Below are 11,121 nucleotides of genomic sequence, written 5' to 3' on the forward strand. Positions count from 1 at the left end.
TGTGCCCGATCATTCACCCAATATTTCCCTACCTATTTGCCTCAATGAGCAGTTGTAAAGTGGTGTGATAAGTTGTGAAATTCATGTTTTCATTAATAACTGAGGTCTCATGTACTCCATTTGTCCTGATGTCAAAATGTAATAAATTATTGGGACCAAAAAAAAAAAAGATTACAGGTTTCAGAGCATCATACGCTTTCATCCAAACATCTTTTTTATGGAAGAGGTTTCACATTTCAGCAAAGCGATGGCAAACAGCATGTCTTACAATAGCATGGCTTTGGAGCAGAAGAGTCCAGGTGCTGAAGATTGGATGTGACACACAGTCTCAAAATTTGAGTGCGGTTGCCATTAAATTCAAGATTACTTTTTTCTTTAAATAGTACATATTTTCCATGTCCTACTGCCTCAAGACTAGTGTCAGGCTTTGTAGCGTGATAGTGTGTGGAAGAAAAAAAAAATGTGGAAACTAAAGACACAAGACTAAAAACAGATTTTATTTAGCATTTATTAAACCAGGCAGTCCCTTGAAATTAATATTTCTTTTTCTGACATGAATCAGTTATGTAATCATTTTAGGAAGTGAGTGTCATTGTCATTAATCATCATACGTTCTCAGGACATCTTTGCTTCACTAGAAAAAAGTTCTTGTTATATATGTCAGTGTGTGGATATAAATCTAGTAATTGACAAATGAGAAAGTTTAATAGTTTTGTTCAATAACTAACAATATAGGTATTACTACACTGATTTATTAAGAAGCTATAACAAAATATGCTAAAAAAAAATGTTGTAGGTATTTTTTTTAGCTCTGTTTAATGTCCCCACAGTGCAGCACTCTGCTCTCTAGTCGTGAGCGCTCAGCTTCAAACACCAGCAAATGACTCTGCAGTGTCTCCACAGGACCAGACCGTATCAGTGATGGATCATTGTTCTGTATGCATATAAAGATATATGAAAACAAAAATTAGCCATCACAGAGCAGATACACATAGATACGACACATGCATCCTTTAAGTCCTGCATCACAGGTACAAGAAAAGCAAATACAGACAATCTCAAGTGGAAGTAGAACTCAGCAACAACAAATCTTATCTAAAATTAGATATTTTAAAAAATAAAAAAAAGTGTAATGAGCACTCACTGCCACAGCAGAAATGAAGGCATGCATAAGGCAGTAGTCTGCTCCACCATGTCCACTCATACCGAACTGCCTGGTAGTGTTGTAGTCTGCTGTGTGCTTTCTGGATTTCTGGGTCAGGAAGTTGAACACATGGATCTCGTGGCCATTGCATGAGAGCTCGCCCTGAGAAGACCCAGTTCATTATGTAGGAAAGAGCTGAATTTTAGTAAAATACTTAACTCTATGTTTATCAAATACTAAAGATTCAAGGAGATATCATTTCATCAGTCGCACATCAGTAGTATGAATGATAGCTCATCGAACTGGTTTTATCAACAAGGTTTTTGTCTGAATATTGAAACTTTGTCCTGTTTTTGAGGGTGTCCAAAGCAAAATTGAAAGTATTGTAAAACAACTGAATCAGTTTTATCAAATAAGGAATTGCTAAAATATAATAGTTTTTAAATCAAATGGTCATAAAAAAAAAAAAACATGGAAATACACAGATTTCTGTGAATGTATGACGAGGCAGGAAATCCCTAATTATAATAACATATCATTGTTAAACCATTTTTCAACATATTATGGAATGGGTGATTTTGGTCTGCGGTTCTGCTTTATGATGCAGAAGAGTGCCTTTGTCCTATGAAGTAAATAACATGCTTCTAACAGTTTGAACTGTTACAGGGTCTATAAGGATTAACAGTGCTGTGATATATGTTTCTTACCTGCTGTATCTGTAAGCATTCACACTTTTACTTTTATATAATTCATTTGCTAATTAATGTGTTTCTATGTGATTTTCTTCAGTCTCTCATTCTCATCTTTCCCAGAGACATTAATTACAGTCCTACCTTGCTGCCGTAAATGGTTGTTTTTCGCTTACAAATCTCCTCAGTGAATGCCACCATGGAAAAGGCTGCCGTCACACCCCCTTCAAACTCCATGTTGACAACCTGCTCAGGAGATCAGAAAAGTTAAAAGAGATAAAAGGAAAGAATCACAGACCAAATAAATAAATAAACAAAGTGCAGTCTGGGAATTCGTATGTCAGTCAGCTGATTTAAGCTATGGGGACAATGTCCAATATTTTGGGCAAATGCACATAATTACAAAACAAAAACTCATCTCAGCAACAACTAATGGTTCTGTAATTACAGTCCTCCAAATTCAACCTGTCTTTTAGTCTCACACACACCATCTTCCTGCTTGCAACAAAGCCTGCTTAAATATGAGAGGTACAGTATAGAACTGCAAAACGGCAGAAACCAGAAAGCTTCTTGTGCTAAAAAATAAATAAATGAATAATAAATTTCACTGTGTTTAAGTTATTTTAACTCATATGCAGATAACTGTTCGTTGAGATTAAAGAAAAAAGAAAGTACACATAATGAAAATGGTGCAGGTAGAAGTACAATATATTCTGTATATTCTAAATGCATCTTTGATGCCTGATAGGAACCTAATACTGCATAACTGAGTCAGAAAGGGTCAGTGCTGCAGATTTCACAGTGTTTTCTAACCTGGTTACTGCAGACATCATTGTCACACTCATAGACACAGCGGCCATACGGTCCAGTCTTCAATGCCTCTGTTACTGACTCAATGTCTGGGAGTGAATTGGGGCATATGACTGATACTGGCCAGCCAGTGTGACCCTAGCACACAAACATACAAAACACAAAAATTATTTATAAGAAGTATATAAAAAAAGTACATAAATGATGAAAGTAAATTGGTGAAATTTTTACCTTCTTCACACTGTCCAAATAGATTTTGCATGCTGAGTACGGGCAGTCTTTTTCTACTGAGCAGTTAAGGCAGCGATCTGCAGCCCCTGCTGGCTGACACAAAACTAGTAACGTCACATTTTATATTCATGCTTAGTACAGAGATTTCTACCCATCATGGCTACTGATTATCTTCATTTGATCACTGAACAGACAACATACCTTGTTGTCTTTATTGAAGTGGCTGACGGATCCAAATGACGACACTTTCACACACCTGCCAAGAACAAACTGCCAGAGTAAATAATCAAACTACACAAAAAAACATCCCCATTTACCTCTAGTCCAACAAAATTGGGCTAAACATGTAGTTTTCTAGCTGTTTTAGGCCAAAATAAAAGAGAAAGAAAATCTTACTTTTGAACATTGAGCCTTGAGTTTAATCACTGACTACTGTCTAATGATATACCTGCGCCCTCCAGCCCAGTGATGTATGAGGTCAATGTCATGGCAAGATTTAGTGAGAAGAGCAAAAGAGCTCTCTGCTTCGTTTCTCCAGTTCCCTCTAACAAACGAGTGAGCAAAGTGATAAAACCCAACCTGGAAGAAAGATCGATTCTGTTTTTAACCATGCTGCAGAAATGTTAACATTGAATAACACTTTAAAAACCCTGAAAAAACCCAAAACATAACAAAAACATACAATGCTACAAAATTTTGTCCACAGGCCACAACTATGTGCAAATGTCTCCAAATTATGATTTTCTTAATGAATATGTTAATTATGAAACTATGTCTTATATTGCAATATAATATTAACAACAAAAGAAAAATCAACATGTGTCTGTTAAATTCAATTTAACAATGGTAATAATAATAATAATAATTTATTATTATTATTATTATTATTATTATTATTATTATTATTATTATTATTATTATTATTATTATTATTGTTGTTGTTTCTATCGTATCTGCCTGCTCACCGGTTCCAGGTGCTGAATATGGATCACTTCACCTATGACTCCAGCATCTATGAGCTTCTGTAAAAGACCATTTATTTTTATACATAAAAAAAACAGCAAAACCCTCATACAGATTTTGTAAATTTTCTTTACCACTTTCCCAAGTATGAGAAAATTGTAGTTTTGACTTAATCAAGTCAAAACAGCCTCAGCACTCTTGATTAAAATGCTGTTTTTGATGGGGTTTTTTTTTTTGCACTTTCACAAACACAAAAGAGTGCTCTGTTTGCTTATTTTTCCTCAATCCTGCTGATTCTGTAAATGTGTGGCTGTTTTGAATGAGAAAGAGTTCCTATAGATTTTAGGCAGATGAAGTTTAAGTGTTTGAACCCACAATAGATTCCACTACCTGCTGAAGAAAACTGTCACAGCTGGATAAAGTGCACTAGAAAATGCTCACCTTTATCTTGTGGATGACTGGATCGTACCGGAGAACGTGACCCACGGACAGCATCACGCCGCTCTGAATGCAAGCCTCCACGATCGCCGTGCAGTCTTCTACAGTTGTCTGAAGTCATGTGGGGACATTAAAAGAGGGACGCTGTGCTTCAGTTTGATGTAAAATACTGAGGGTGTGTGGTTTTGTTAAAGCTTTTGCTCAGAATAGTGAATCGTGAAAGCAACTAAAACAAACAACTGTTGGGTCACTCTAGCTCAAATCAGCAGATTTTAAAGCTTTAAAGTTTGGACACGTAGAACAATTGCTGTAAAAATTTAGCTTCATGTATCAAATACTTTTCCAGATGTCCTTTCTTTGAAAAAAATAATCTGTTGACCCACTTTCAGAAGTTTTTTTTTTTTTGTACATTAAAGACCTATTTGAAGATATTTAATATTTAAAACACTATTCAAGATAAGCCTGAAATTTTCACTGGTCTTTCTTGCCATCTGTAATTTTGAACAGATACATAAAAAATGTCTAAGTATTAGCCAGTTTATGGTGTCCTGTAAAGTTCCATATTTGAGCACACACTAATAAAGTTCACATTAAAGAAAATTAAAAGAAAACACAGACTACTTTTAACATTATATTTTAAACTGTCTTCTCTAAATACAAATTTCAAGATAGAAGAAAATATCTTTGCTTGATGTTGATACTGTTGTTCAAACACTGCCTCAGATTTTAGAATGCTAAAATAAATGGTCTGAGAGAGGTTCAATGGGCCATTTTTCTAAACAATACAAGTTAAAAAGTATTTTTTTAAAAAGAAGCTAAAATCAAACTGTGTGTCCAAACTTCAGACAATAAAACTTTTGGTGCAAATCAGGGATTCATTATTACTGTAAACTCAGTTCATCAATAACATCCACAAACACTCACTGCCATTGGTTTCTCCAGAAGAACATGGTATCCCTTCTTTGCAAAGGCCACAGCAGGTTCCTAGGAAGCATAAATGTGATCACCATAATAATTAATTTAAGAACATCTCAAAGTAATTTAAACCAATAAATATTTGCTGCAGACAATGTTTACCTTATGGAGGCGATCTGGGGTGCAAATTAACACAGCGTCTGCAAACTTGTCTCTTTCAACTACAGCCTGCCAGTCTGGATAAAAGAGGACTCAGTAAGGACAAGGCAGATAATTATAAGGATTTGACACTTTTTCTCTCTTCCTCTCACCTTCAAATACGTTTTCCTCCACGATTTTGTGTTGTTTTTGAAGTTTGGTCCTTGCAAATTTCCGTGGATCAGCCACTGCAACAACCTGAGGAGGTCAAAGTGAATAAATCAAGGTACATACATATTACAACTTACTACGTGACATTGGTAGGAACAGCTTGCATCAATGACTTGAGCATAGAAGGGTTATAATTAGGAGACTAATTTCAGATTTCAGCTATTTCCTTTCGACAGACGAAGACATGCTGACGTTTTGACAAATGTTTCCCTCAGAAACACAAGCCTCTCCTAACCTTCATTCGTTCGGGATGAATAGACGCATACTGGGAGTAGATTTCACCCCGACATCCTCCTCCTACCACGATGGCACGGACAGGAGCAGTCATTTTGCCAGCCTGTGAACTTTGATACAAATTAAAGCTTGTAGGTACACCGCCACAAAACCGAAGAAAATACATAATCGTGAGATTACAGGTTGAGCAGTCCTCTACAGATGCACGATACTTCCCTTAATACGGCGATATGTAAACACGTTAAACCTACAGAGATAGGCACAAAATTGCCAATCATTTAAAAGTGGACTAAACTGAGTGATTATTGAACAGGGGACGAGAGGAACTTTGTGAAAGTCGCTAATCGACGTTTGTGGAGAATTTAACTTGCACGTTTATAAAGGCTGTCAGTACCTGTTTTGTCCCATTCAACTGTCACAAACGTCCGTCTCCCGCGTTGGTCAGACGAATACAGGACTAAAATTTGTCCAGAGCTCAGCATACAGTCCACTGCAGTGAAAGACTGACCACAAAAACGGAGACTCACTTCTTCGAACAAGAATATCAACCGAGAAAATGTCTGACACTCCCTTAACGCCCCCTGCAGTGTTCACGAGATCGCTCTGCTGTATTCAGTACACCTCGTAAACTACCACTTCGCACCGCCAGTAGAGGTGAATCTCTGTTTAAAGGTATAAAATCGCACCGCTAGATGTCAAAAGATTGCAGACTGCAATCAATTGAATGCTGATTTCTTACAGGAATTTTCTGACAGGGCAACATGATTGCTTATTCAAGCCAGAGCCTGATCCCATGTCTTCATAATGGATTCATTTTAAGTTTATGAGAATGCATCAATTTATTGGAAGACATAATTACACACTAATCATTTTATATTTGTGAGTACAATATAATTTTGAACAAATCTGAATTAAATGCTTTAAATATCACGAAGAAAGTGTATTAATTTATAACCTACAGTCTCCGCTACGGCAGGGGGCGTAGGAGGCGGTGTGCAGTCAGCAATAAAACACATAGAAGAAGAGGATGACTATAGGTCACGTGAAGCGATCTACTTTACAGTGGTGGCTCAGCGTTTTACTGCAAAGGACTTAGGAACACTTCTGCTACGAGTTATAGTTTTTTTTTTAGTTTTGGTAATTCATTTCGTTGAATTAAGGGGTAGAGTTATACTAAAACAGAATTTTGTAAAATATTTGTCTTACAGCTATAAATCGCGGATTTGTGGTGTTTTGCATATTTCGGTGCTAGTTAACCACGGTTAGCTCGTTAGCTAACGCCAACATGAACATGGACAACTTAAATCAGTCTGTAACAACAGGAGTGCCTTCTACCACATCGTCAACGGCAAGTAATTGCATTGCCAATGATAATACGACAACCAACGTGAGCAGCATCCCGTCGGTCACAAGTAATGGTAACGTAACGTGGCTTTGTTATTGTCTTTGTTATTATTCTGAGAGCATTTGATGATTTCATCTCGCTGTGGAAGTCGGAATTTTCCACGATGTACATTGACTTTGTCAACATTACCAAGCCTGACTGAGAGAAACGCGTACTAACCTGGCTGCCGTCTTACACTAAAGTGATTTAAACATATTTATTACAAAACCTACCAACTACCATGTTTCAGGTTAAGTCCGTATCACTAACTTAACCACTGTAGCAATTTTTTAGATTGTTAGTACAGTAATTTGCAAAAGTCTCAAGCCATCCATGATTTCCTTATATTTTGCCAGGGAAGATTGGAAATGGGTACAGTGTATTGCAAAAATGTTAGTATATAAGGTAAAAACAGTTTGTGCAATTCTCACAAGCTTGAAAATAAAGTGAATATTTGATATGATCACCTTTATTATTTAAAAGAGCTTGAATTCTCTCAGGCAAGCTTTCTTGTAGGTTCTTTAAGTCGTCACAGAAAGTTCTGATTCTATTTATCTGACTGTTGAGATATGTTTTATCACTCATTCAAGTGACGTCTTCAGTTTCAGCTGACTGTGGGGTCCCCAACCTTGTGAACATTACATTTGCATAAAGACTGAAACTAACACAACTGACTAACTGTTAGGTCAGTTTCCTGATTACTAATATAGAAATTGTCATGATCATTAATTAATGGCCATGGGTACCGTTCAGTGAGAGTTGGGGAATTGGTGCAGTCACAGCATTGTGAGATGGTGAAAGACCCTTTGGCCCCATCCTTAAGATAGATTTAATTTTTATGTAAAAATGGGAAACTACTTCTCCAAGTAGTCTTTAGCAATAGTTTTCCAGGCTTCTTGAAGGACATCTAAAGCTTCTTTGGATGTTGGCTGCCTTTTGCTATGTTGTCTGTCAAGGTGGTCCAACTATTCTTCAGTAAAGTTGAAGTTTGTTCTTTGGGATCCCGATCCATGAGTGATAGTGCTTAATTGTATATTTTTCTTTCCAGGTATTTTTTAATGCATTAGCAATATGTTTGGCGTCATTGTCATGCTAAAAGATGAAACTGTGTCCAGATAGTTTTTTGTGGTGGATATCAAAATCTGACCCTATTCATGTGTGTTTATAATTTAATCAAGTTTACCTAAATCCTCAACACCACTGGCCAAATAACCAAGCGGCAAAAGGTGCAACTTATCCTTTAGGTGCAGATGCACAGCTACATTCTTTTGATGATACAAATGTTCACATTTTGGACTGACAAAACAGATGGTTTGAAAGAGGAGTAAAATAGGCCATCTTTGCCCTGTGTCAACAAACATCACTGAACACAAGCTGCCACCTTCAATGCTATCTTGAGATCCCTTTCCAGACACTTCAACCCTTGCCTCAGGTAACCTCAATAGGTCATGATAGGGAGGGGCAAGGTCTCACTTTAATTTCACTTGAAACCTCTGGTTTAATGACTCATTCCCTTTTTTAACTCCTTGGCTCATGTCATGTCACACACGATTAATAGTAGGTCAACGATTATCTCCAAAGGTGACATTCTGCACTAGGGTTTAAATATCTGGGACTCTCCACCTTCGTTATTTGAACTGAAGAAGCTTTTGGATAAGACGTGAAACGTCTTCACAAACTTAAAGAAGTTCAGTTGGCCTCCTTTTGCCTAATTTTCCAGAGGGGTAAAGCCACCCTTTTTCCAAGCATTTAATAGACCCTTCTTGATGTCTCTTTTTATAGCTTCGTCCTCATCGGCTGTGGTGACACCGTCTGCAGACACATCTGTTTCCAATGGAGTGTATGTTCCTGGTGGCATCACCAATGGAGATGTGAAGCCTGCTGTTTCCACCACGCCACTGGCTGATTTCCTCATGCAGCTGGAAGAGTACACTCCCACGGTAAGTCAGTTAACCCTGCTACATCATATCTTCACATGTTTTTGACAGTAATGTTTCTTAATCAGTGCTTGATTGGCATATACATAAGTAGTTATTAACCCCCCCCCCCCCCCCCCCCCCATCAGATTCCTGATGCAGTCACAGGCTACTACCTCAACCGGGCTGGCTTTGAGGCTTCTGATCCAAGGATGTGAGTACACTCAATTCTGGTCTAATGTCATGGACTTGTCAGTTTAGACATTAAATACAGCAAAAAGGCTCCACCTATACATGTGTCCTTTAAATAGACTGGGAAATTGTATACTAGGAACAGCTTTGTGTCTGTCAGTGTGCACGCATGGAGGAGTACATAATCCTGATATGAGTGTGACTAACAAAACAAACAGCACAAATCATAAGGCTGCTCAGTTGGTACATTCAGAGGTTTGATTGATAGCCACCAATTTACTTAACAAACCTATGACTTAAAAGCCTTTATGTAATATGAGTTCACCATTAAAAACCCGAGTTCAAGGCACTGAATGAGTCGGAAATTAATGTAATCTGGCATTGGGAACATGTTGAAGTCACAAATAGATGACTGTATTGTCAAATATTTCTATGCTCCTGCTTAATTTAAAGAATTTCCCAATGGTATACAGCATTTCTTATCTTAATACTGTATTAGTCAGGTAGCACTGTGCTTTCTGATATTAAAGGGAGTGTTGGCTGATTAGATTTGCTTAAAACAAACTGGCTTTAACCTTTTAACCAAAATGCAACATCTCTAACCTTGTAAGACTCTTTAATGTCAGCTTTGTGATCACTCCGAACAAGATCAGACAAAATCTGAGGTTTATGTGTGTGGTGTTTTTCAAAGTAAGGATACAGATAGGCTGTAAACCATTAAGGGAAGAAGTCATTAATTATTTTCTTTTTTCCATGCATAGAATTCGTCTGATCTCCCTCGCATCTCAGAAATTTATCTCAGACATTGCCAATGATGCGCTGCAGTACTGCAAAATGAAAGGCACTGCCTCAGGAAGCTCAAGAAGTAAGACAAAGGTAAGCTTGTCTAATTTTAATAGGCACTTTAAATATGATGTACAATATTTAGAGAGCGCTGTGTGAGTGTTGCTAGAAGAGGAAGGTTTCATCTGCTTTCAGTTATTTTTGTTCCTGATAATTTTCTTCCTCCTCGTGTGTATAGGATAAGAAGTACACATTGACTATGGAGGACCTGACTCCTGCCCTCGCAGAATATGGTGTGAATGTGAAGAAACCTTATTACTTTACATAAAACAATTTCTTTAGAGCTTTTTGCTATTGCTAGTACTTATCTGCCTGCTTGCACAGCAGAGTTTGTGACAACCTGTATTGCTATTTTTTTTTTTTTTCTCACCTTGAGTTAGAACAACTTTGAGAAATCTTTGCAGTCAATTTGCATTTGGTCATTTGTTTTGTGGCGCAGTCTTTGCAATTTGTTAATTTGTAAAAATGTTTTATTGTGAAAATAAAACCTTTAACAGAAACATTTTCCCACAAAGGTGTCAAAATTAGTTAAGCTAATCTTTTCTGTATGACTTTTGTTCCTCTGCCTTACAGTTCAAATTTCTTCAAATGTATTTTGCTGGATTCAGATCAGGGACATACTTTGTCATAACTTTCTCCTTTTTCTTCTTTAAAACAACTTTGGTAATTGTCGGTCTGTCTGGGATCATTTTCGTTTTGGAAACTTCCCCACTTCCAAAGCTTCTTCAGACTGGGAGCCTCGCTTAAGTATATAAGGTTTCATTTATAATGCTGTCTTAAAATATTGTCTGAACTACAGTCATGCAGCTACATCTCTATACATCCTGGCCGACACAGTTCCTCTTAGCCCTTGCTAGAGCCACATGAAACCTACTGCACCCATCAGACAAGGCTTTGTTTTTTGGTGAAGGTCAGATTATCAGTTTTCCTGGACTTTTGTGAACAGTGATTTTTTTTTTCTTTTTTTTTTTTTCCCTCCTTTATGGATGCGGC

At 37.2% G+C, this 11,121-nt stretch overlaps 2 protein-coding genes across 3 annotated transcripts; one reads left to right on the forward strand and one right to left on the reverse strand.

Annotated features, from left to right (window-relative positions):
- Nucleotides 1–476: 476 nt before the first annotated feature.
- LOC113013738 (uncharacterized) lies at nt 477–6,468 on the reverse strand. Its single transcript, XM_026154876.1, has 14 exons — nt 6,188–6,468; nt 5,795–5,903; nt 5,502–5,586; nt 5,353–5,426; nt 5,200–5,259; nt 4,279–4,386; nt 3,840–3,896; nt 3,323–3,453; nt 3,076–3,130; nt 2,875–2,967; nt 2,647–2,781; nt 1,978–2,079; nt 1,145–1,306; nt 477–934 (listed from the first exon to the last, which is right to left on the reverse strand). The coding sequence occupies exons 1-14, from the start codon at nt 6,199–6,201 to the stop codon at nt 806–808; spliced, it is 1,314 nt and encodes a 437-aa protein (XP_026010661.1). The 5' UTR covers nt 6,202–6,468; the 3' UTR covers nt 477–805.
- Nucleotides 6,469–6,795: 327 nt separating this feature from the next.
- taf10 (TAF10 RNA polymerase II, TATA box binding protein (TBP)-associated factor) lies at nt 6,796–10,628 on the forward strand. Of its 2 annotated transcripts, none has more exons than XM_026153917.1 (5): nt 6,796–7,205; nt 8,960–9,117; nt 9,243–9,307; nt 10,047–10,161; nt 10,307–10,628. In XM_026153917.1, the coding sequence occupies exons 1-5, from the start codon at nt 7,079–7,081 to the stop codon at nt 10,394–10,396; spliced, it is 555 nt and encodes a 184-aa protein (XP_026009702.1). In that variant the 5' UTR covers nt 6,796–7,078; the 3' UTR covers nt 10,397–10,628. The 2 variants fall into 2 exon arrangements, with proteins under 2 accessions (XP_026009702.1, XP_026009701.1); XM_026153916.1 differs by having other exon boundaries at nt 6,797–7,211.
- The last annotated feature ends 493 nt before the right edge of the window (nt 10,629–11,121 follow it).

The sequence above is a fragment of the Astatotilapia calliptera genome, chromosome 20, assembly GCF_900246225.1.
Source record: "Astatotilapia calliptera chromosome 20, fAstCal1.2, whole genome shotgun sequence".
Lineage (NCBI taxonomy): Eukaryota > Metazoa > Chordata > Actinopteri > Cichliformes > Cichlidae > Astatotilapia > Astatotilapia calliptera.

Bases quoted from the DNA above. Each gene is read 5' to 3' on its own strand.
- LOC113013738 (XM_026154876.1), bottom strand. The intron at 3,131-3,322 runs GTATATCATTAG...TGTTCTTGGCAG, and splicing joins CACTGGGCTGGAGGGCGCAG to GTGTGTGAAAGTGTCGTCAT. The intron at 1,307-1,977 runs GTAGGACTGTAA...GGGTCTTCTCAG, and splicing joins CAACCATTTACGGCAGCAAG to GGCGAGCTCTCATGCAATGG.
- taf10 (XM_026153916.1), top strand. From the start codon at position 7,079: ATGAACATGGACAACTTAAATCAGTCTGTAACAACAGGAGTGCCTTCT. The intron at 7,212-8,959 runs GTAACGTAACGT...CTCTTTTTATAG, and splicing joins CCCGTCGGTCACAAGTAATG to CTTCGTCCTCATCGGCTGTG. The intron at 9,118-9,242 runs GTAAGTCAGTTA...CCCCCCCATCAG, and splicing joins TGGAAGAGTACACTCCCACG to ATTCCTGATGCAGTCACAGG.